Source organism: Bubalus bubalis, chromosome 14 (assembly GCF_019923935.1).
Source record: "Bubalus bubalis isolate 160015118507 breed Murrah chromosome 14, NDDB_SH_1, whole genome shotgun sequence".
NCBI lineage: Eukaryota > Metazoa > Chordata > Mammalia > Artiodactyla > Bovidae > Bubalus > Bubalus bubalis.
Window position 1 is genome coordinate 65,525,902 of NC_059170.1, and position 26,715 is coordinate 65,552,616.

The 26,715-nt window shown below is 37.1% G+C and overlaps 1 protein-coding gene across 6 annotated transcripts in view; it reads right to left on the reverse strand.

Annotated features, from left to right (window-relative positions):
• CUL2 (cullin 2) overlaps window positions 1–26,715 on the reverse strand; it is a 71,577-nt gene that overhangs the window by 19,354 nt on the left and 25,508 nt on the right. For all 6 annotated transcript variants that reach the window (XM_006063203.4, XM_006063200.4, XM_006063202.4 and 3 more), the window contains 8 exons: window positions 24,936–25,030; window positions 18,803–18,908; window positions 18,045–18,127; window positions 10,245–10,341; window positions 10,038–10,148; window positions 8,188–8,350; window positions 3,566–3,690; window positions 1,629–1,736 (listed from right to left, as the gene is read on the reverse strand). In XM_006063203.4, the coding sequence (XP_006063265.1) occupies window positions 1,629–1,736; window positions 3,566–3,690; window positions 8,188–8,350; window positions 10,038–10,148; window positions 10,245–10,341; window positions 18,045–18,127; window positions 18,803–18,908; window positions 24,936–25,030 (888 nt within the window). The remainder of the gene's footprint in view (window positions 1–1,628; window positions 1,737–3,565; window positions 3,691–8,187; window positions 8,351–10,037; window positions 10,149–10,244; window positions 10,342–18,044; window positions 18,128–18,802; window positions 18,909–24,935; window positions 25,031–26,715) is intronic.

Sequence of the window (26,715 nt, forward strand, 5' to 3'; positions counted from 1 at the left end):
GAGATGGAACAACAGACTGGTTCCAAAGAGGAAAAGGAGTACATCAAGGCTGTATATTGTCACCCTGCTTATTTAACTTCTATGCAGAGTACATCATGAGAAACACTGGGCTGGAAGAAGCACAAGCTGGAATCAAGATTGCAGGGAGAAATATCAATAACCTCAGATATGCAGATGACACCACCCTTATGGCAGAAAGTGAAGAGGAACTCAAAAGCCTCTTTATGAAAGTGAAAGAGGAGAGTAAAAAAGTTGGCTTAAAGCTCAACATTCAGAAAACGAAGATCATGACATCTGGTCCCATCACTTCATGACAAATAGATGGGGAAATAGTGGAAACAGTGGCTGACTTTACTTTTTTGGGCTCCAAAATCACTGCAGATGGTGATTGCAGCCATGAAATTAAAAGACGCTTACTCCTTGGAAGGAAAGTTATGACCAACCCAGAGAGCATATTAAAAAGCAGAAACATTACTTTGTCAACAAAGGTCCATCTAGTCAAGGCTATGGTTCTTCCAATAGTCATGTATGGATGTGAGAGTTGGACTGTGAAGAAAGCTGAGCGCCGAAGAATTGATGCTTTTGAGCTGTGGTGTTGGAGAAGACTCTGGAGAGTCCCTTGGACTGCAAGGAGATCCAACCAGTCCATCCTAAAGGAGATAAGTCCTGGGTGTTCGTCAGAAGAAGTGATGTTGAATCTGAAACGCCAATATTTTGGCCACCTGATGCAAAGAGCTAACTCATTGGAAAGGACCCTGATGCTGCGAAAGACTGAGGACAGGAGGAGAAGGTGATGATAGAGGATGAGATGGTTAGATGGTATCACTGACTCAATGGACATGAGTTTGGGTAAACTCCGGGAGTTGGCGATGGACAGGGAGGCCTGGCGTGCTGTGGTTCATGGGGTCGCAAAGAGTCGGACACGGCTGAGCGACTGAACTGAACTGAATAGAGTAAAAATATAGTTGGCTTAATATATGCTATAATTGGTACATCCAAAAATTACTACCTGACACAAAACATGGCATTTTGGTGGTAGTTTGTTAATATTTCTTTTCATATATAATACAGAGTAAACTCCTATCCTTGTATCCCTCGTGACAATTATATAATGATTATATGTATCCTGTTCCTACTGAAAGATGCTCTTTAAAACTTATTTCTAATATCTGAACACTGACAAAATAAAACTATATTTTAAAAAATCTTACAACAAACATGTAAGCAAATTTAAATTCAAGTTTGTAAAATATATTTATTTTTCTTTCAAGTATTTTTCAATATAGCCTAAGTATTCTATTCAAAGGAAAAAAGAGCACTAAATAATACTAAAATTATACACATAATTTTCAGAATGTACTAGTATATTAACAAGTCTCCTTTTACAGAAAAATCATGGGAAATTCAATTCCCATATAATCCAAGCACTCAATTTAATAATTTAGTTATTTACTTAAAAATTATAAGTTACATACTTCTGACTTTCACTATGAAGTTGGTTAAGGTTAATCTTCATGTACAGATTAGAAATCTCATAATTAGTAGCCCTATTTCTGAAACTACTTAAAGAATAATGATTAAATTAGGAGAATTATATATAGATAAAGATACATGTATTGAAAAGTTACCTTATCCAACGCACTCATAAAGTGCTGATCACCATTCAAAACAGTGTTGATAAGTTGAACAAATTTACCATGTACTTCTAAAACCGACTCCACAAATAGTGTTGGCATCTAAAAGTAAGAAATACAAAACCATATTTTAAGAAGTTCAGGGATAAAACAATTAGGCTTAGTAAAGACTGCTTAAGAGTAAAGATTTCCCCCAGCAAACAATGTTACAAACAACACACATGCTCAAAAAATGTTTTTAGCTGAGACAGTCAAAATCCAAAACTTCAATGTTGAAATGAGCTGTCACTCAACACCAGAAATGGAGGACTGTGGTTCCTCTTCCAGAAGAACCCATGGAAAACACACTTCTCTCTGGTGCTAGGATTCTGTATCATAAGGGTAACAAGATACAATCTCAGAACTACCAGGCCTATCAGTTTCATAGGGGATTATGTAAACAAAAACGGCCTTCAAAGTCACTAACGGCTGAGAGAGGGGAGAGGTTAAAAAGGTATTATCTGTGAAAACTGAGACTCTCAAGAGTTTAGCAGTAGCGTTCTCCACATCTCACAGGGAAGAAACACCTAGTAGTGCAAAAGTGAGTTTTCACTATTAATGGAGATAACTATGAAGTTAGACCTAAGACCTCTAAGTCAGCTAAAATTTTCTGAGTTTCCTATGAACATATTCTCTTGTACTTGCATCTCCCAGGCCGTGACACTAAACTCTATGCCTCTATGACCAATGTCATTCCACACTCTGAATCTGTAAAACTAACATAAACTAAGAAAACTAATAAATAATACAAGCTATTAGATCTAAACAATATAAGCCAACAGTTTGACAAAAACAGAAAAGTTTATGCATTACTGTGACAGGACATGCATCTAAATCTACGGCTAAGGTCCTGTCAATAAGGTCTATAGGGCTTCCCTGATAGCTCAGTTGGTAAAGAATTCCTCTGCAATGCAGGAGACCCAGGTTCGATTCCTGGGTCGGGAAGATCTGCTGGAGAAGGGATAGGCTATCCACTCCAGTATTCCTGTACTTCCCTTGTGGCTCAGCTGGTAAAAAAATCCACCTGCAATGCTGGAGACCTGGGTTTAAGCCTTGGGTTGGGAAGATCCCCTGGAGAAGGGAAAGGCTACCCCCTTCAGTATTCTGGCCTGGAGAATTCCATGGACTGTATAGTCCATGGGGGTCGCAAAGGGTCAGACATGACTGAATGACATCTCTTTTCTTTAAATAAGGTCTATACACAGATCACTCCTCACAGGGGAGCAAATAGTTCTACTTAGGGAAGACAAGTGATATATGATGTCATATCTACCTTAGTTGTCATCCATTACTAGTAAAACCAAGGAAGGTGGTCCAACAAAACTTGACAACAGGAGCATACTTGGATAGGAAAGACACCTTGTTGTAAACTGTCATTTAAATGGCAGGGAACTCTTAAGACAGATAGGAATTGGGGACATGAGGGTCACTGCTGAGTATTTTGGGTAGTAAGCATATATTTAGGGAAGATAGTTTTAATCCAAATTTGCTTCCTGGGCTATCATACCCAGGACATGTAAAAGGAAACCAAATTGTAAGTTGTCTATATGATCAGTGATTAATACCATTACTACTACAATTAACTAAACATAGATGCTAGTTATATAGAAACACAACTGTTTTGAAATAGCAAACATACTTTCCTGTGAGAAATTAACTAAGAATTGGTAAATGAACACAGTAGTGTAAGAAGTCTTACTGAACTGATTTCCTAATCACTGATAATTCTAAAACATGTCCAACAAATTCTAGGTTTGAACATTTTAAAAAAGATGTCTCATTTCTTAGCATGGTAGGACTTTTCTTTCATGCTTTTAAACAGTAAAGTCAAAAGAAAAACTCCATGATAGTCTGATTAAGAGAAAAATCTTCCCGTTCCTTATGTCACTCACATTTTCCTGAGTAAGATTACTGGTTGCTCTAAGGCCCTCATCATGGATATGATTTTGCAGCTCCTGAATCATATGAGGTAAACCAGTGGACACAGCACGGAGTAAGACATACATATTTGCCATGTCTGAGGGGAGAAAGAAATTTATTATGAAATTTACGAACAATTTAAAAAATATTTTTAATACAATAGGTAATACATGGTTTGAAATGCAGAATTACAGAAGCATATGCAGACAAGCCCCCACACACCTTTCTCCTAATCCCCCTGGTACTCCTCCCCTGGGAAAGCAACGCTGTGGCTGTTTAATATATTCTCAGAGCTGTTTCCTACCCATTCAAGTACTATTCTTCCCTCTGTCCACCTTTTTCAATAAACAATGTAGCGTATTTCATATACTATTTGCGACTGCAGACACAACATTTTAACTTGAAGATCTTTTCATATGAGTACATAAAGCCTTTCCTCATATTTTACAACTGCTTAACACACTGGAAAAGGCAACGGCAACCCACTCCAGTACTCTTGCCTGGAGAATCCCATGGATGTAGGGGCCTGGTAGGTTACAGTGCATGAGGTTGCTAAGAGTCGGACATGACTAAGCGACTTCACTTTCACTTTTCACTTTCATGCATTGGAGAAGGAAATGGCAACCGACTCCAGTATTCTTGCCCGGAGAATCCCAGGACAGAGGAGCCTGGTGGGCTGCCGCCTATGGGGTCACACAGAGTCAGACACGACTGACGTGACTTAGCAGCAGCAACACTCCATTTGACAGCCATATGACAATTATTTAACAACGCATGAGAATTTGGTTGTTTCCAATCTTTTGATATTTACATTGTTACAATTAATAACCCTGCATATGGGCAAGAGTATCCATAGTATAAATTCCCAGAAGTGGGGCTGCTGTGTAAAAGCAGCAGGTCTGTCTTACACAACGACCTTGTAGACAGAGCCCCCAGCAGCCGGGAGCTCTGTCAACAAATTCTTTGATCTTCACACAGAGAGGTGCAAAATGACATCTCAGTGTAGTGGTTTTTATTTTAAACTTTTTATTGAAGTATAACATACATATGGAAGAGTATACAATCCCTAAGTGTATAGCTCAATGAATTACCACAAGTGACCCCCCTCCCCAGCCAGGTTCTCACCACCCACAGTAGGAAATGGACACAACCTCCTCCCGGAAGCCCCCTTGCCTTCCCTACTCCTCCTGCTCTTCCACAACGGTAATCACGGTCATGACAACACTAATCAACTACACCAGATTCGATCTGCCTGTTTGAAACGAAGAACGAGATCATCCAATTCTTTCATGTTTGGTTTCTTTGGCTCAATATAAAAGGTTCATCTGAGTTGTACGCAGCTCTCAGGGGTTCCTTTCCACTCTTCTTTAACATTCCATCGTATCTCTCTGTGGCACTTTATTCATTCTACAGCTACAGGACATCTGTACTGCTTCCAGACTGGGGCTATTACAAACAACGCTGTTGTGAGCATGCTTGCACATATTCTTCTGTGCATGTATGCATGCATTTTGGGTGGGGGCTTTAACACCTAGGAGAGCAATGGCTGGATCCTAAGAGATATGTTTATTCAGTGTTAGTGGCTACTCACTGTCAAGAGTTTCAAGGTGGCTACATCAATTTATACTCTACGTCCGATGTATAACAAGTTCCTATTACTCTATACGCTTCCAAACACTTATTGTTTTTGGTCTTTTTCATTTTATATCAAAATGTGATTAATTACTAATACCTTAGTGTGATTTTAATTTGTATTTCTGTTTTAGTGAGTTTGAGAGATTTTTTTATATGTTTATTGGCCATCTGGATATATGTATTTATATATATATATATATATATATATTCTGCAGTGCTTGTTCAAATGTCCTAATTATTTTATATTTTGGACATAAACCTTTTTCAACAATTGCAAATATATAACCCTATGACTCTTTTTTTCAAGTATAACTGACATATATTAGTTTTAAGGATTATAACAAAATGATTTTCAATATTGTTATATACTGCAAAATGATCATTACAATCAGTCGAGTTAACATCTCTCACCATATATATTTATAACTTTTTTTCCTGTGATGAGAACTTTTAAAATCTATTCTCTTAGCAACTTTCAAATATGTAACACAGTATTATTAACTAGTCACCAAGCTACATATTATTATATCCCCATGACTTATTTTATTTTATTTTTTTTTTAGTAACTGAAAGTTACTAAACTTCTTGACTTCCTTCACCCATCCACCTTGACTTCAGCAACCACCCTATCTGTTCTCTGTATTAATGAGCTCACTTGTTTTGCTTTTTAGATTCCATATATAAGTGAGATCTCGCGGTATTTGTCTTTGTCTGACAATTCACTTAGCACAATGCCCTGGAGATCCTTGCATGTTGTTACAAAATAGCAATGCTTCATTTTGTTTACATAGCTGAACGATCTCTCTCTATGTGTTTGTGTGTTTATTTTCATCCACTCACCTATTGACAGACACTTGTTTCCTTATTTTGGCTCTTGTAAATAATGCTGCAATGAACATTGGGATGCCTCTATCTTTTTTAGCGTGTTTTTTTTTTTTTTCTTTTTCTTTTTGGATAAATACCCAGAGGCAGAATTGCTACATCACATTAAAGTTTTACTTTTTAATTTCTGAGAAACCTCCGTACTGTTCTTCATAGTGGCTCCACCAATTTTCATTCTCATCAACAGTACATGAGAGCTCCCTTTTCTTTATATCCTTGCCAACATCTGTTATTTCTAGTCTTTTGGATAATGGCCATGCTAACAGGTGCCAGATGGTACCTCACTACGGTTGGATTTTTATTTCCCGGATGATTAACGATGGTGAGCACCTTTTCATGTACCTGTTGGCCATTTGGAGTTCTTTAGAAAAATGCCTATTCAGGTCTTCTGCTCATTTTTCAATCAATTTTTTTTGCTATTGAGTTGTATGAGCCCTTTATCACATATGTGATTTTTTTCCATTCAGTAAGTCGCTTTTTCATTTTGTTAATGGTTCCCTTTGCTGGGCAGAAGCTTTTTAGTTTGATGCAAAACCACATGTTTATTTTCGCTTCCCTTGTGGCTCAGTTGGTAAAGAATCCACCTGCAATGTGGGAGACCTGGGTTCGATCCCTGGGTTGGGAAAATCCCCTGGAGAAGGGAAATGCTACCCACTCCAGTATTCTGGCCTGGAGAATCCATGGATAGTCCATGGGGTCACAAAGAGTAGAACACAACTGAGCGGCTTTCACTTTCACTTTAGTGTCAGATTCAAAATATCATCACTAAGACAAGTATCAAGAAGCTTATCACCTTTGCTTTCTTCTAGGAGTTTTATGGCTTCAGGTCTTAAGTTACAGTGTTTAATTCATTTTGAGTTAATTTTTGTGTATGGCATTAAGTCAGTCATCCAGTTTCTTCAAAAACATTTATTAAAGACACTGTCCTTTCCACACTGTGCATTCTTGGTTCCTTTGTCCTATGATTGTTATTGTGATGCTCTTTTGATGATCCAATGGTCTTATGGTTTTGTATTGAGTTTAAGCTTTTAATGATAAAGTAATAAACTTGATCACCTTTCCCTGTGGTTAGTGCTTTCTGTGTCTCATTTAAATTATCTTTCTCTACCCCCAAGTCCTGAAGTTATTCTATGCTATCTTCTGGAAGCATTACTGCTTTATACTGAGATCAAAAGCCCAAGGTGAATTGACTGACTCTGTATACAGTGTTTGAAGTACTGATCAAATTTCACTTCTTCCCCAACTGGTTATCCAATGGACCTGGTACTGTGTGTTCAAAAAACTATCACCCACTGCTCTGCAGGCCACCTTGGTCTTAAATGAAGTAAGTATCTTTGTATGCATGAGTTATTTCCTGGCTTTTTATTTTATTCCACTGGTCACTTTGAGTACCCTTGTGCCACTTCCTTTTCTTAATTACTGTAATTTTTAGAAGTCATGCTATCCTGCAAAGGTTTCTCACTGTGCTCTTCAAAACTGTCTTGACCGTTCAGGCGAACAGTGTAACTTTCAGAGTTTAAAAAAATAATCTTGGGTTTTGCAAAGCTTGCCCTGGATCTATCAATGCTGCTTTCAACGATGTTCAGTTTTCTGTGTGAGTCTGGCACATATCTTGTTAGATTTATTCCCTATTATTGAAAAATTCTCATTGCTTTTTTCTAAAAAAATTCCATTTTTTCACTGCTTATTGTTAACATCTCGTATCTTTACTTTGTATTTCTATTTTGACTGAGGCTGAGCATCTTCAGATATTTAAAATCTACTTTTATTTCCCTTTCATGTTCTTTGTTTTTTCTCCTTCTAGAAACTCTTAATGTATTAAAGAAATTAGTCCCTGTGATTTTTTAAAATGTGCAAACACACTTTCCCAGTTTTTCTTTTGACTTTAGAAAATAGTTTGAAAATATATTTTTCCAAACAGTGTTTTAAAATAATTAATAATCTGTAAAAAGGCATATTGAAAAACCTATCGACATACTACTTAAATATGTTTGAAGCCTAAGGAGGCCTGGAAGATGATATAAAAAGTGGGTTTATAATTTCACTCCTATTCCTATTGATGTTTGGTATCACTTACCATTTTTTTTTTCTTGTCGGATGATATTATGACATTCTGCATGTAAGAACTGTAAGTGGTCTGCTACCATTCGTTGTTGACATTCGTGAATCACTTTAGTATATGAACTTGGATGTAAGTATTTTCGACACCGAATTTCTTCATCTTTTAATCTACCTAAAACCTTTAGAAATATATAGTCTTACAGTCATGAACTACTATGAGAAAACACCTGAAATATCAGTAAGCAACTTACATGGCAAATTAACAAATAGAATTATTTATACAATTCTATTCACGATTCAAAGTTCCATTCCATAAATCATTTCAAAATCTTATTTAAGCTACACTTCAGCACTGCCTTATGAAAAAGAACATAAGTTAACTGGTCTGCATTTTTTCCCTTATTTATTGACTCCAATTGTCCTATATGTACAATTCAATGATTTCTGGTATATTATTAGTGTTTTTAAATTGTGGTCAAATATGTGTAACATCAAATTTGTCATTTTAACCATCTTTAAGTATACAATCTAGTAGCATTAATTACATTTACAATGTTGCACAACTGTCTATTCCCAAAACTTTTTCATTACACCCAACAGAAGCTCAGAAACCATTAAGCTATAACTCCCTGTTCTCCCCTCCCAAAAACTTTTAATCTGCTTTCTGCCTCTCTGACTTTGTCTATTCTAGACATTTTGTATAAGTGAAACCCTAAGATATTTGTTCTTTTGTGTCTGGCTTCTTCAATTCAGCATAATGTCTTCAAAGTTAATCCATGCTGCAGCTTGTGTCAGAACTTAATTGTTTTCTAAATCTGAATAATAGTTCATTGTATGTACATACATTTTGCCTGTCTTTTCAACTCTTGAAAGACATTTGAGTTGTTTTCAGTGTTTGCCAACAGCCTGTTTTTGAGAGTTAGATATAATGACGAGAGTTTATACATCACTGATACTCTGTGTGTACCTTTCAAGACTGGATCTAGAACCTTTAGTAAGGGTCTAAGATGTAAAAAGGGCTAAAAGCTAAGACCCACTGACTTAGTGTAACCTGCACTTAATGGAGGAAAATGTCCCAGATAACTTACTCAAGGTCCCGGAGCTAATCACTGACAAAGCAAAAGAGAATTAATCAACTCCTGGACCTGGGTTTGTGGAACAGACACCAGTGTATCGTATCAGTAAGTACTGATATTTCCTGATCTATGTCCTATGGAGGCTTCACTACAGCTTTTCCACTTCAAACTTTGCTTAAAGGTGAACAAACTAAGAAAAATCATCTGATAATAAAATGCCTGAGATCCAACACTGGAAGAAAAAAACTAGTTAAAATGTCTGATATATCTGATGACTGAATTTATCATCTGATTATTCTTTGACCAAGAAAATATATATAGCCATTTTAAATACGGTTATCAATATGCTGGTTTAATGATTAAAATTTCTCATGCAAGTTTTTCTTAGTCGCCACAAACTTAACAGACCAAAAGACCAAGTATCTAGAATTATTATATTTTTACTATTTTTTTTTCTTGTATTTTACAGGAAGAAAGATAAAAACTCCCAATACCTAGCTTTTGTACTTAGCCTATTCTCTTATCTACTAAGCATAAAATATAGCTTATTATTTTGTCAAGAACATGATATATATTAATTTTAGATTAATCAGGATTATCAGAAAGCACTGACCACAATGAAAACTGGAACAGCACTTTTTCTCATGGAAAATGTCAAGCAAGAACAATGACTGATCAAGAAAAACGGAACCTTTTCCACCAAAAGAAAATATTAACTAAGATAACTAATATTAAATAAGCCACACCTGATATATAATAGACGACAATAGTTAACATAATGCTTTCCTACCTTTTCCATATACTGTGAGCAGTTTGATTCTTGTAATAAATTTGAAGCTTCTTGTTTGTAATACTCTCCTGTTTCAGTCAGAAAGGGAGACTCAAAGATTTCCTGATAAAACTAAATAAATCAATTAAATCATATTTAAAAAATCAGAACAAACAACCTAAGAAATTAAAGGTCTATTAATTTATGTTTTAAAGGAAGCTTTGTTACCTTTAAAGGGAATTTTTTCTTATACTGTTCAACATGAACAAAGGAGTTAATAACCCCGTGGATTACTTTCTGGTTTGGGTCTTCTCCACCACGATCACTAAAATAAGGTAAAACAAAAAACATTCTTGAGAATACAAGTATCCATGGAAATATACCAAAGTATGCCAAAATATGGCTGCTTATTCTATTGGTCTAATCACTTTATTTATGAAGTATTTTAAAGGTCAATGCATGCACGATATTTAAAATGCAATTTTTAATACTGCAGCTGAATTAATATTTATGACAGTTAATGTACCCATTAGATGTCATTTCAATAAACAACAGAAAAGCTTAATTGTAAAATTAAAAGATACTATGTTGATACTAAGAAAATTCTTTTAATAGAGTAGCTATGAACCCATCAATTTAAGACTTGCAATACCAGTGGTTAAGAATATTTGAATTTCACTCACCACAAACTCTGTTACTAGAGGATTTGGTCTGAGAATCCAGTTTTTAAACCATCACAAGTATGCCTACAGTAATGTGACGGGACTCATTCCTCAAAAGTACACTCAATACAGTATTTTGCTCATTGAAATGACTAATAGCTATTGTTCTCTAAGATATCTGCTAGAGCCACGGAGTTGCTTTCATCTAACCACAAAGGTAATTCTTTACTTAGAATTTACTGAGATATGCTTTAATATTTCTATATTCTTTTACAGCTACAAAGGGATCTAAAATCATCTCAATTATTGAGATGTGACTCAATATTTCTCCGTTATTGAGATGGTGACACAATTATGTGACTTTTGATAAGCTCCTCCTCAGTCAAAGGCACTACTGGGATGCAAGTCTTAACCACAATAAGAAATGTAGGTGATTTTTTTATTTTTCTAATTATAGACATAGGAAAAAAAAAAAAAGGTTTGCCTAAAGCCACAGTAACACAGCCTGGATCTATGCCGGAAGGTTCTGAATCCAGTAATAATGCCTAAATCAAACCATTATCCAGTCAAAGGTTTACCTTTCTATTGGTAACCTTCCACCTTACTTTTAAATATTTTCTTTCTTTGAATGAATAATTATTTTACAAAAAAAGCAACAAAAAAGTATACTATCATCATTTCTAATAGAATCATCTGGGTTTTACACTGGGATAGAAAGACTTCCAAACATTTAGGAAAATTACTGAGGCAATAACCTTTGCTTTAAGTTAGTGTCCTTCCCTGTCTCCACCTCCCTCTAAGCCTCTTTCCTTCTTCCTTTAATTATCTGGATATTGTGGAAAAAGTTTTTTGTGATTGAATTAATATGGCTACAGTCCTCTGACAGTCACAAAATCTTGGTTACAAAGTCTACATTTTTTTTTTTTTTACAAAGTCTACATTTTGTTACCACTAGTAAGAGCAATAAATACATACAAGGTGACACTAGGTGAGCTCATATCTTCTGCTCACCTTCCCTCTTAAGCCCAAATTAAATCTGGTAAAAAAATGATATGATTTAATTTATCAATTTGGAGCACATAGCTCTTTGCCTTCTAACTCTGTCTGGGAAAAAGTGAGAAATATCTAAATCAGGTTACCTAAAGTTATTTTCATGACCAAATTCTACTGTCCCTGCTCAGCACCCAGAAAATACCCACTCCTACTCCTGCCCTTTGTTTCTGACCCCAAAAGGCCCAGAGAAGCAGGAATCTGGTAAGGTACTGCCTAGAAAGCATATCAATATTCCCAGTGCTTAATGACTAAGTTGTCTTCTACTGTAAGAATAACATCTGAACTCAGAAACCCTTAGGCATAATTATTCAATCTTAAAGATCACCACATGGTTTTATAACTGCACAAAATGTACAACAAAATCATTATAATTTATTTCTATTAAGTTGACAGATAATGAAAATAAACTGAAATGATGCTAATAAGGTAGTACTATATAAAAGCAATGACTAAGCTGGTTATGTGAATAAGCTCTGGATTTATCAAAGAACAGTGATCCCAAGAGATGAGCTCTGAGAAAAGAATATAAAGAATTTTTATTATGTGGTTCATTATTTGATCGTGACAGAACTAAGTGGAAAATGCCTAAAACAACCATAATGAAATCATTCGGCTGGGAGCTTATAGGAATTGTTTGTTGTAGTTCTTAAGACCCGGATTTTGGAGTCAGACTGCCTGGGTTCAAGTTCTGGCTGAATTAATATGTCACCCTGTGCAGGTGCTTAACCTTTAGGACTCAAGAGATTTTTCCTTCTGTAAAGTGGGGATAACAAATGCACCTACTCTCAGAGGATATGGTAAAGATTAAGCATAATCCAAGAAAGTATATAGCACAGTGCCTAGTAAATGAGTGAAGCATCACTAAGCTAGCATTTTAAGTACAGACTGAGCAAAATGGAAGCAGGAGAAGAAAGCTAAGAGACCAAAAAAAAAAAAAAGAAAAGAAAAAATGCACTGAGTGTGATTTTAAAACCAAGGCATTTAGAGGGCAGACTAGGTTTGTGATGATCATAAAAAGTTAGTCTGAGGGACTTCCCTGGTGTAACAGTGGTTAAGAGTCTGCCTGCCAATGCAGGGGACACGGGTGTTAACTCCTGGTTTGGGAAGATCCCATATGCCCAAGGTGGCAACTTAGCCTGTGCATCAGTCACAACTACTGAGCCTGTGCTCTAGAGCCTGTGCTCCGCAACAAGAGAAGCCACAGCAGTGAGAAGCCCATGCACCCCAACTAGAGAGTAGACCCCGCTTGCCACAACTGGAGAAAGCCCTCATGCAGCAATGAAGACCCAGTGCAGCAAAAAAAAAAAAAAAAAAAAAAAGGCTGAATTCTCATAAGTCCTGATTCTGCTATGTGACAATGGGCAAATTTATCTCTTGGTGAAACCTTCATTTGCCCCCTGTGATTAAGACGAGAAGATTAAATTAAATGCAGTCTCCTGCCTCAATCCAAACCTGAGAAGTGATAAGAAGGATACTTTTTAATATTCCATTGTTGGCAGTAGCCCTTGGACCTGCAGAAATTGAAAATAAGATGGAATGAAGACGAGATAGCACAGAAAAACAAAAATGCACAAGAGAAAGGACGGCTACAAGAAGGGGGTGGAAGACGTGAAGGAGGATGGGCAAGGAGTGGCATTACTGAAAGCGGGCTGGCGTAAAACCAGTGAGCTCACTGGCAGACTACCTGCTCAGTGCGTCCCTGCAGGAGCAGTGAGCGCAGTCCCAGGAGGAAGGAAACTGTCTGTACCCAGACTCTGGTATCCACTCGAGGGCACCTCCGGTAGTACCGGGAAATCACGGACTAGCACGATTTGGTAGCATCAAGACTTGATGAGTGGTAGAGAAACTGGTTTCCATACTCTGTCTTTAGAAGAACAGTTACTTTACAGAGGGCAAAATTCTAAATGCCTATACTCTGTGGCTCTAAAAAGCTGCATATGTGCGTAACAGAACTCAGAGTTGTACTAATGGAAAGACTGGAAACAACCTAATATACATCAGTAGGAGAAGAGTTTAATAAAATGAGGTAGAACCATACTTGATATAGAGTTTAGGAAGAAGGAGGAAGGTAAGATCTCTTATGTACAAACACAGAAAAATTATCAAGATAGATAAATCAGTATGTCATAAACGATTTTTAAAAGTTAGAAAAAAATGAAAAAATTATACACTTGGAAAAAAAAACAAAAAATATTCTGTATTGTATTTATTTCTGTACACAGATATAAAAATTCATAGGAAAATGTTTGAAAAGACAGTTAACCAAATGATAAACAGGGATTACCTCCATGGAGAGGAAAAGATCTGGAGCATTCAATGTTTTTCAAGAATGCATTTACATATCACTTGTGTATTTTGAACTAAGCTTTTCACTGAGTAGCTGGTGCCAGGTCTGAGGAAGAAAATGTACAAGATAAGCCTGGAACATCCTGACATACGAGATAGCAAGAAAGTTATCAAGGATGACAATGGTCATAGCAAAAAGATTCTGGCACCAACTAACCAAAGAGAGGCTATTCAAACTTTAATAAAATCGAGACAATAGAAACACATCAAAATATTTAAGTCTTTACGTTTCATCATGATATATTGGGTGGAAAAAGCTAACTGGCCATTTTCTGAAGATGACAGCAAACCAATTCATTATCCTGACAAATGGGTAAAGAAAAGGAAAAAAAGCAGTTACTTCATCTTTCATATATGATAACCAAATAATAGACAAGGGTAAGTATATTTCAATAAAATTTTTCAAGTTAAAAAATGAAAATCAAACAACAGGATTCAAGTGGCACTATTATACAAATCTCAATAAACTAAAAGATGCCAGCATTTAGCATCAGTGGCTGCTTAAATTTAAAAAAGAGTAAAAAATCATACATTATGAAAAAACAAAATATCTTGGTTTGCCAGGGAGAACCGACCTGAGTCTGAGTAGGCCACTTAACTGCCAATTTACAGGAAACACAGAGGACAAAGGAACACATATAAGTGGGCCTCATACACTCACCTAGAGAAATCTAGACAGTGGGAAAGTGTAAGGATCAAATGGCCAGGATTCCTGAACAAATGTATTACAAGTGGGAAAAAAAATGAAGGATGGAGGAGAAATCTGTTGATTAAAATGTTTTTTAGGATGAACAAGACTAAACTATAGCATCTAGGAATGCACACACGGGTGAAAAAAACATAAAGAAACAGGAAAGTGACTGCACAGAAGTCAGGACAGCTGTGTCTCTGGGAGAAAGGCAGGGGCTGGGACACACAGGTTTCAGGGCAGGCCGGCATGGCTCCAGTTCTTAACCTGGGTGGCAGTCAGAAGCGCATTTGCCTTTCAATAATTCATTCAGCTATACATTTGTGTTGTATGGTCTCCTCTGTCTATATTTAATTTTACACTAAGAAGGTTAAATGATACACACACACACAACAAAATCCCCAAAAATCCAAGGAAACTGTTATAATAATATTAACATGTGACAGAACATGGAAAAAGAGCACAAGATAGATAAAGGTACCACGTAACAGTAAAAAACATGAAGAGACTAATCCTCATATTTATACAACTAACAACAGAGGCCCAAAATTCATAAAGCAAAAATAGCCACTGCAAGGATGAAAATCAATAAATCTAAAATGAGCTGGGAAATTTAAACCTCTCTTAGAAACTGACATATGAAAGAATTAAGCCTATTACATTAAATTTTATGAGACCCTGATGGCTTAGATGGTAAAGAATCTGCCTGTAATGCAGGAGACCTGGGTTCAATCCCTGGGTCAGGAAGATCCCCTGGAGAAAGGAATGACAACACACTCCAGAATTCTTGCCTAGAGAATTCCATAGACAGGGGAGTCTGACTGGCTATAGTCCATGGAGTTGCAGAGAGTCAGAGACAACTGAGCGACTAACACACACACATTAAATTTTATTTTTATCCACGATTATATTTTTTCTTCAATGAAATCTATATTTTTCCTCAATGAAATCTTAACAGTTTAGAAATAGAATAAAAAGCCTATGAACATGTCAGAGAAAATACAAATCAGTCACAGCAGCCTATGTTATAAATTGCTCCTAATCCACAGGTGAACAAAGAATTTTATTTAAAGTTTTTATTTTTGCTCAAAGACTATCTGACACTAGAAAGCTAACAGAGCTACTGGGAAAAAGGAAAGCAATTTTGAATCCATTTAACATTAAAGAGTTTGTGTTTTCAGTAGTATCCTTAAGTATCTAAACAATTCCTTTTACTTGCATTAAAAAACTGATCTGCTTTCTTCTCTCCAATTTCACATTCTTACACTGTAACATTTAGATCCATGAAATTACAGCATTTTATTCATTAAAATTATCAATGTTAGGCTGTTACTACATTGAAAGTCCCAGTTGGCATTCTACTATTTTACTATAAAAGACCAGTTATTGTATGAATAGAATTACTTCTATCTTTCCTTAGTAAAGCAGACACTATGAAAATATGATGCACCATCTATGACTCCATCACTTGTTTCTTTCTTCCTTATATAGAAGGAGCAACTTTACTTTTGGATTATCAATTAAATTTTGTGTGTACACATTTAATGATACCACAAAAAACAAAAATTAAACTAAGAATTGTTTCACTGACTCTCTTAAGCAAACAAAAAAATTCTGCAATCTACATTCCGCTTTTGAAAAAATCCTCCATTAGCCTGACAGATAACTTTACCTCAAGGCCGAGATGGCCCTCAACTTTCTGAAATCTTCAAAGAAGATTAACACATTATAAATGGTAAATCATACCAGTCTCCTAGGGTGGCGAGGATTAAATGGGATTAGCATGTAAAGCTTTAATTGCTGCTTGGTACACAGTTTCCATATTTTATTATTATTACTAAGCCTGAGTACCCCTCACTAGAAAATGTAAGATAATACCTACTTAATAAAGCAGACATAAAAAAATAAATGAGATATTAGTAAAGCATGTCAAATAATACTGTAAAGGAAACGGACTGTAACAACAAAACTAAAATGAGTTGGCCTAATGTCTCTGACCATGGTCTCTATGTCTTTTCCAGAATTAGTATCCTACAGTTGTTACTGTTTTTCTTACATAGTCATGCTTTCCTTAATTTGTCATTAAATTCACTTTTAACAAGCTAACAATCACACTTAAAAATTTATGAGGTTGGATCAAAATTGTTACAAAAGAGACACTCATTAAAAGTGCATTTAGAAAATTTATAATAATATTTCCATTATACTTGTAAAATAGCTGAATTTCAAGAATAAAGTTGATATTTTTAGCAAAGGAAATTATATTAGAGCCTAAAACCCTTGTTGGGAGTGCCTTTTCAGTCATTCATAGTTCAGCAGAGAAAAGAGGAAGGAAGAAGACAGTTCCACCCTACCGTTCCACTGCCTCTTTTCTCTCTCATCCTCTTTGGAAACAGCGGAATTATTAAAGTGTGAGTGACCATTTTTAAAAACCAAGTTATTAATTCCTACCACATACTTCCTATTTGGTATTAACATTAACTATTAAAATAGTGTCTTATCCTTTTTGATGAACTTTTTTTTAATAACCCCTTATTTCCTATTAGGAGCCCCACAGTAAGAAAAATGCTTTTCTTTTTTCCCTCACATAAAAAAACTCCCTATTTGGGTCTTCTTAAAGAAAGCAGTTTCAGAGGGAGTGGCCATTATCATGTGGCAATTCACTGGTCTAGGGAATTCCCTTCACAGCAGTTCCAGTCACCTAGGGTCTAGTAAGAATCTTCTAGGCCACACCTGAGCCAAGGACGCCCCACTCTGGACTCCACAGGAAGACTTACACTGTGCCACAATCTATTCACACAGCAGCTTAGACAAGCCATCCTCTCTGGGCCACAAGCACAATCAACCATTCTAGAGCCTTTTTCTCATAAATTTGCCTCATGGGTTAACTGGTTATAAAGGTAACCAACTAACTGGAAGCATCTCATTTCCTGAGCAGGTTATCGTCATCAGGGTTTCAACTGAGAATATGTTCAAAGAACTCAGCAGCACTGCCTACAGGATCCAAGAGGTTTCCGGACTACAGAAGAAGTCACTTCCTTCAGGGACTTACTTATTTACTAAGCATATGTCATAGTAAAATCTTGTGGTTTTGCCCCCCACAAAACCAAAAGATTATAAAACCACTTTAAAATACTGGCTTTATTAAAATGGAAAAAGAGGGTCATTACAGTAAAATGGGGCCTATGTGCAGTGGACAGCCAGACCAATGCTCACTATTTTAGACCATTTCAATCAGCAAATCAGAACCAACTTAAGAAGATCGATGTCAACACTCACTTTTTGATTTCTCGGAGCAACATTCGGATAAGGATGGCCTGAAGTGGTTCAACCATCAATTTCCTCCACATGTCCAATGCTAGCTGCCAGGAAAAATGAAAATCATTAAGGCTGAATTACTCAGTGTTTGCTTTAAACATTTGTAAAAGTAAATACCCATCAGAAGAAGTATTTATAACTTTATTTCAAAACTCAAATAAAAACTGAATATACATAAGGAAAATAAATGGCTTAATTTAAAATGACACTGGCTCACATGTCGGACATTCTGAATAAGGACCAGAATTAAGGTTTTATCATTAACTGGAAATCTTACAGAAATAAATGATTTTTATAAAACCTTAGTTAAAATAAGTTTGCTGTATCCACAGATTTCTATTTCATCTCTTCCGGGTTCTCTCTGAAGTCCATGTTCTTCACATTTTTTTTTTTTTTTATTTTAAACTATAAGAGTCTCAACATTTTCTAAATATATTTTATGAGCTTCTTCATACAGCAAAACTATTAACCTTCTGTCATTCATCCACCATTAATTTAATTATTAAAATAATACTTTTCCCACATCTTTTCTGTTCTTCTCATCTATATGAAAGTCTTAGTAAATCAAAACAGTATTTCATTTATTTAACATTTAGGATGTTTTAAATCTTGACAATTTTAAGACAGTTAACTCAGTGTTCTTAGGAAGACAGTGGATCACGTTACTTCAGTATATAAAAACAGGTTTATGTTTGCCAGTCTTTTAAAGAATGTCCTACCTCTCCTATTTCCATCAGTGGTTCATTCATATCTACACCACCATAACCATACTGAAGGTCAGCTTCTGTCAGTTTATTCTTTTTAATAAACTGTGTGTTGAGATACCTGAAAAACAAATGTACCATCAAGATGCTATGTCAAAATCAGTAGGAAAAGAAATAACTTGGAATTTTAGAACAATAACTTTAGAGTTATAATCAACTACAGAATAGTTCAGTAATACACCCCAAAGAAATTAGAAATATAATTTTCAAAAAAGATAAAAATTATCAGCCAAACTCTCTTTGCAAGGCCCTAAAAGACAAAAAATAAGACCTCTAGGGTAGGAAAAAAAAATCCTATTACCACAGTCCCACTTAAAAAAACTCAAGAGTTTTGCTCCCAAAATTTCTAATACTCTTCGAGCTCAACAGCTGCTATCCAAGGGTCAGACCCTCTACAAGTTAATTTGCTCATTCTCAGATTCTCCTTAAATAAGCTGAATTCACTTTGCAAAGAATTAAACAGAAAATGCTTAAAAAGATCAAATTCAAGTAAGTTCTCTAATCTATATTTTATCACCATTAAATACGTAACTTTTCATTTTTGAACCAAAAACAAAATCACAATCACTAAGTAAGAAAATGGAATAGACTGTTACAGACAGGTAGAAGGAAAAATGGACAGAATTAATATCACTGTGTCAACCACAGGGAAACAGCTTTATAAAGAAAGATCAACTGTGATGAACTCTTAGAATCACTGAGATGAACAGAGTTCTAAGATTAAAAGAAATGTGTGCAAAGGGTGCGCAATATTCAAGTACCACTTGCCACCATCCCAGATTTCACAAGGCCCTTCGTGCTCACCTCCTAACACTATTCGTTGGACAAGCTCTGCCAAGGTGAAAACGGCTATTGACGATACAAATATTTAAGCAACAACCATGAAATCTCTGTATTAAAACACACATGTTTGCTGCATCGAAATCAAAGGTCTACTCAGTGTTCACAGACAACTGAAACTGAAAGCAAAGACAACAAAAATCTCAACGGCGTAACTCCTCTGCCAATTCTAGGAAACGATGGGAAATAATAAAGCACAAGGCCACAATCGTTTACACACATTCCCTCCCACGCTCACTCACTTCAAGCCCTGGCCTCCAGGGCTTACACTGTGGAGCTTCATTCAACATTTTAGTGTCTTCTGTCCACTGCTTACAAACTCATTTCCTTCCAAGTACCAATGAACCTTCCCTTCCATCCTCACTATAACCCCTGTAATTTCCTGCTGGGTTTCCAACCATGCTTCCAACTGAGCAAAGGGGAACTCCAGGAGAGAGAGAGGAAGCCTCAGCTCGAGAGAAAACGCCTGCTTCACCTGAAACCAGACTCTCTGGGGCAGGGAGGCACCTCTGGCCTAGGTCACTCTGGTCTTGGCTCACACACCTCTCAGGCCTGACCTGACCCCCAAGCCAAACCAGCCTTCACTCCCCACCCTCCTATGAAGTTAGTGTCTGATACACAACTGTTTTCTTTTCTTCACAGTACTTGCCACTATGTGAAATAACCCTGTTCTTTCTTTGTCTACACATACTCTCTAGAATGTGAGGGTTGCCAGACAGTATCCAGAACAGTGGCAGGCAGACAGGCAGTCCCTGAAAAATACTTCTTCGAATTAACGAAATGAATAAACGGTAACTTTCCAGCAAGCATGGATGGCAAAAGCTAACAGCAGAACACAAGTCTGGAAAAGCAGCCTGGAGCCAGATCATAAAAGCCATGAATGTCAGGAAATAAAAACAGTCACTAATATTTATGGAGTGCCTATTATGCGTCAGAGACAGCCCTAAGCATTGCCACTGGCTGAATAATAGGAGGCAGGTGTTTGTGGTACCATAAGGATCCCCATTTTACGTGTAAGAAAACTGCAGCTTAGAGAGTTTAAAGAATTCGGCAGAGGTCCATCCACTACTAAGTGGCAGAGCTGACTCAGAAAATTCACGAGGGCTCCCTCTCTCATTCAGGGAGTATGGACCAAATGCGTACTACACGCCAGGTACAACAAGGCAATGGGGACAGAAAAAAGGAAAAACAAAAATGTAGTTTCTGCCCGGTGAGCTTAACCATCTGGCAGGACATAACAACAGGAAGAAATGTAACATTTCTGAGCAGGGGGAACTTAACTGTCATACCTGCACCATTACATGCGCCTTTCTGAAAGAGCCTCTGCTCCAAACCACTCCTTTTCCGGTCAGCGTACCATGGCCATCAGCAATCCTACCTAGAATGTTAGCACCACTCACCTCACGCTCCATTTTATCTCCTTTTCATCAGCTGGTCCTCCTGTTCTAAACTATTCATCACCTCCTCCCCTTGTTTTCTTTTTTCACTTCCAATGCATTTGTTGACTCTTCGTTTGGATCAAGTGCATCAACATTCTCATGACTGGTCTCTGTTTCCCATTTCTGGCATCTCTCATTCATCTGAAAACTCTATTTTCAGGATACCAACTTCCTATCCAGAAGCCTATAGCAGCCCCCTTATTCCTATATTAAATGTAAACTTCTTAGCACTGCTGACTTGGGAGAGAAGCTGCTAGATCTGCAGAAGTCTGGATTCACTGATCCCTTCCCAAGGTCTATGTGTATATTTCAGAGCAGTACCCTGTGTCAGGGGAGCGTCATACGCTGTGTTATTGCAGAAGACCAGTCACTATTCTCTTTCCCTCATGGGATAAATTTTAAACTAACCTTTATTATCTAGATCCTTCTCATTCCAGATATTCTACTCTTGACAGCTTAAGCTTGATAGAGAAGCTTTTAAAATAATTTATAGATATAACTGAAAAAAGTAGGGTAGTTGTTCATTTTGATTCAGACATGATTCTTTTTTTTGTTTTGTTTTGTTTTTTTTTTTAGACATGATTCTTAATTTCTAAGTCACTGTAGCGTTTTACAATAGAATTTATTAACCACACATTTGTTTTTATTTATTTATTTATTTATTTTAATTTTATTTTATTTTTAAACAAACATATATATACTATGAGATCGTAAAATAGCCTCCAATAAATTCTTTAAATAGTTTTTACTCTTTTGCACAGGTAATACCTTCACTGCTCAGGTGAAACTTGTGCAGTAGTACACATTTTTATAATTCATCCTGGCTCAAAGCGGTTAATAATTATCCTTTGCTTTTCTGGAGTACTAGCAGTAACCCAACAGCATTAACGAACAAGAACTAAGAGCCTAAAGGTAAATTTGAAGCCTCTAAGAAATCAGGCATTTCAACCTATCTTAAGAGAATTGCATTACGAGAACTGTTCTCATGCTAATACCTGCTAGATTTCAGGAGTTGTTAGGTCTCAAGCTAATTGCTCCAGTCCATGAGGTCGCAAAGAGTCGGACACAGCTTAGGACTAAACAAGTAACCTTGTGTCCCAGCAGTTCCATCAAGGGCCAGCAGGGCCTAAACAGGTATGGAGTAGCAGGAAAAGTGGGACAGGAACATTATTATTTTCCTTTAAGATCAGAATCCTTAAGTCACCTATGCTAAGGCACATCCATCTTATAAATCAACCAGAGTAAAGAAGAGGCTAGAAATTACTTCGAAATAATATTGAAAAATAATTTTGAAACAAAACTGATTTTTTTTCCTTTACATTTCTTTACACAGATTTCCTTATAGACTGAGATTGCTAACAAGATAGCCTGGATAACCTACTATCCAACAAGTATCAAACACTTTTCATCTAATTACTGCCAAATGTACCTTCATGAGATCTCATGACTCAGTCTACCGGTATAATTAAGCAATGATGATTATCACATGAAGCCAACCACATGGAGGTCAAACAAAACACTCCAAGTGAATCCCGTGAGCCATTGACTCTAAGCCTTTGCTACAGACAGTGGAAAGGTACTAAATGATCAAATTTGCACTTAAGAAATTTACTAAATTAGAAATCAAAAGCTGGGAAACTGGTTACATTATCATTAATATACAGGTGAGAAATGATAAAAAGGTCGAACTACCATACTATAATAGCAATGCAAAGGAAATAATAAATTCAAGAGACATCTGGAGGATTTGACCAAGAGGCGTCAGGCAGAGAAGATAACCTCAGGTGAAGGATAAGCGACTTCTGGCACATACATCTGGGTGTCCATTACTACCATTAACTGAGATAAGCATTACTGGAGGCAGCGTATGCATAAAAGATAACAAGTTGTAAACATCTGCAGCAGTACGATGTACCCACAGAACACCTTAGAGGTACAGGCTGTCAGCTAAGAATACTCCTCTGAAGCTGAGGCTACCTGAAATAAACGTCTGTTTTGGTGGTAATCGATATACAGGTTATAGTTAAAACCAGGAGTAACTGAGATCATCCTAGAAAGAATAAGGAGTGTGGCTAAGGAATGAGAATAGAACCTACATGACTACAGTCTCTATCTAGAATGAGACTAGGCAGAATAAAGGCATTGAATGGACTTACTCAGGCTGATCTTGGTTTAACTTCTCCCCTTGTCATTTTTCTAGCTCAGGGACCCTGAGCAAAGACATTTAACCTCTATGACCCACAGTTTTCCTCCACTGTAAAAAATTACCTCATATGACTTTTATCATACGCACATATATATATATGTGTGTGCATCATATATATTATAAAACTTAATAAAAGTTCTTTAATAGTACTAATTTCAATAGCACCTAACTGATTTTGGTCAAGAGAGATGCAGAAGACCCAAGAGAATGCTGTCTCAGAAAACTAAGAAAGAACAGAAAAATAACTTGGATCTTTGCTGAAGCATCTCAGCTACTGAGGGGTCCCACTGCCCACACACAGGTGAAGCGCTTTCTTTCGTCATCAGTACACCAGCAGCCCCAGCTTCTCAGCAGGTGCAAAGGCACACATGCGCCCTCACTCTGATCCTTAAACCTCCCTCTGCTCTCCCTCATAGTTCAGCTAAGGAATTCTCAAAGTTCTATTTATGACTAGGTAACTTTGGTGGATGAGGTAGGGAAAAAAATCAAATGGTCAGGATGTTTAATGGATGGCAGACACCATTTTATAAAAGCCAAAGCCACAGTAAGCCATGCCTTTGTTAGCCATTGCTGGTTTCTGGTTTGGTTTTATTACATTTTACTCTTCTAAGAAGAAACAGAGCTACTGGCTATTTAGAATTAAGCTCCAGTTTCTAACATAAGCAACCTACATCTAGTAAAGTTCAACGGTAATATAAAAACAAAAGGAACCAAAAACCCCATAAAGCAAAGAAGGACAAATACGAGGAGACCATACTTTGGCCCCGGTGTGGCTTCCTGCAAAGCATCATGTAAATGTGCAAGTCAGCTCGGCTTCTCAGTTTCTCCTCAGTAAGAAACTGAGGCAGCGGTTCATCTGTGGCCCAAGCCACAACACAGAAGGGGCTGCAGTTCTCACTGCAGCCATCTCAGGCCGCTGGGGCCAGCATCATTCCTTTATTTATCCACGATCCTTCAATAAATGCGATTCTGCCTGTGTACCCCAGTACCTATTTCCAGTGTTGGCGTGAATGAGTCAGAGAGCACCAGGCCAGAGGGCCGTGGAAACATGCAGGAGTGGGCAGCTAAGGCAGGAGATCTAAGCAGCAGACCGAGGCAAGAAGTTCAGGGCAGGGAATGGGGATTAGTCACTCAGGGAAAGGAAGAGAGGCAATCCAGACAGACAGACAGAATGGCGTTGAGGAATGGCAGGACGAGATGAGGCTGGGTACCTCCATGAGACATAAAATACTGAATCCTGGAGTCAAAGAGGAACACGCTGGAGGAGGGTGCTGGCTTAGATCCACTAGGAGTTTCATCCAAGCTGAAGTTTCACTTTAGATCTGTCAAGATTTAATGCATGCTACCCAGTCCCAGAAAACTGAAGAAACAGAGCTATGCCATCAAATACAGCTTCAGTTTTCACAGACTAAGTTTCCACACATGGCCTGGCTCCCAAATATCCACATGACCCGCCCTACAGACCTTTCCCCTTAGCAGAGAAAAGCCCATACGTCATGAAATGCTTCAGTTCTGTGCATTTTAATAGGTCATAAAAGCAAAAACTCCTTCAACTACCAAACACAGGCGTCTGTCAGGGGAGTGAAAGTGAAAGTGCACTTACCTGTACAAGCAGTCCATATAGTCTGCACCCTTGCTGTACTCCTCCCAATACCTATGATACATAACAAGCACTTGCTCTTCAGACTCCAGAACTCTCTAGATAAAGAAAAAAACGCTTTTTACTCACAAAACAGTGATCATTTTCATTTGTAAACGATGAAATTTATCAAAAACTAATGTTCTTACATAAGTGACATAATTTGAGCATTATATATCATATTTACAAATTACATTCTAATTTAACTACCTTCTAGCCAGGACATGGAAGCAACCTAGATGTCCATCAACAGATGAATGGATAAGAAAGCTGTGGTACATATACACAATGAAGTATTACTCAGCCATTAAAAAGAATACATTTGAATCAGTTCTAATGAGGTGGATGAAACCGGAGCCTATTATACAGAGTGAAGTAAGCCAGAAAGAAAAACACCAATACAGTATACTAACACATATATATGGAATTTAGAAAGATGGTAACGAGAACCCTGTGTGCGAGATAGCAAAAGAGACCTAGATGTATAGAACAGTCTTTGGACTCTGTGGGAGAGGGAGAGGGTGGGATGATTTGGGGGAATGGCATTGAAACATGTATAATATAAGAAACGAATTGCCAGTCCAGGTTCGATACAGGATGCTTGGGGCTGCTGCACTGGGATGACCTGGAGGGATGGTACGGGGAGGGAAGTAGGTGGGGGGTTCAGGATGGGGAACACATGTACGGCCGTGGTGGATTCATGTTGATGTGTGGCAGAACCAATACAATATTGTAAAGTAATTAGTCTCCAATTAAAATAAATAAATTTAAATTAAAATTAAAAATAATAATAATTTAACTACCTTCAGTAACAATGAAAGAGCTAGGAAAAAAAAAAATGAATCTTAAGAGATGAAAATGAAACATCCACATTACAGAGTAAATGCTTCATTTCCTAAGATAAAAAAATAAAATGTAATGGTTTGATGCTGTTCCTTGGGCTAGAATACTAGGTCAGATTAAAACAGAATGTAATTCTATTGCCATGTATCTCTCTTTTTCCCCATGTCCATCAATTTTTATCAGACTGCTAGTTGTACGTCATCACTTCACTTTATTCACTTCTCTGAATAAGACTATGAAAATTGACCACTTTTCCACATTCTCCAAATAAGGTATTATATATTTACTTAATAAAATAAAAATAAAAGCCTACTATCTTTTGAAAAATGAAAATCAGGCTGAAATCTGAGGCCTGAACTTTTTAACTGAAATTCAGTATAACAACAAAAATTCACTGGCTAGGACGGACATTCCCAAAGTCACCCCTTCTTGTACCTCAACTGTCCTTCCATCAACTGTCCGTGTGACCTTGGGCAAGTCCTGACCTCAATGCTCATCTAGTAACTCTGATGAAATGCTATGCTTTTAAACTTGGGATTTAAACAATTAAAGCTCACAATGATAGGAACAGCCGACAAACAGTACTTTTTTTGCCTACCATGTGGTAAATAAATTAAATATACCAACCACTAATAATAATGCCACACTTCCCAGGTGGCTTAGTGTGGTACAGAATCCACCTGCCAATGCAGGAGACACAGGTTCAATCCCTGTTCAGGAAGACTCCCTAGAGTAGGAAAGGGCAACCAACTCCAGTATGCTTGTCTGGGAAATTCCATGGACAGCCTGGCAGGCTATGGTCCATGGCATCGCACAGACAGACACAACTGAGAGACTGACATGGCACAGCATTAACAATGCTAGGGAACAGGGCCCCCTTAGGAACTTCTGCGGCTGGTGG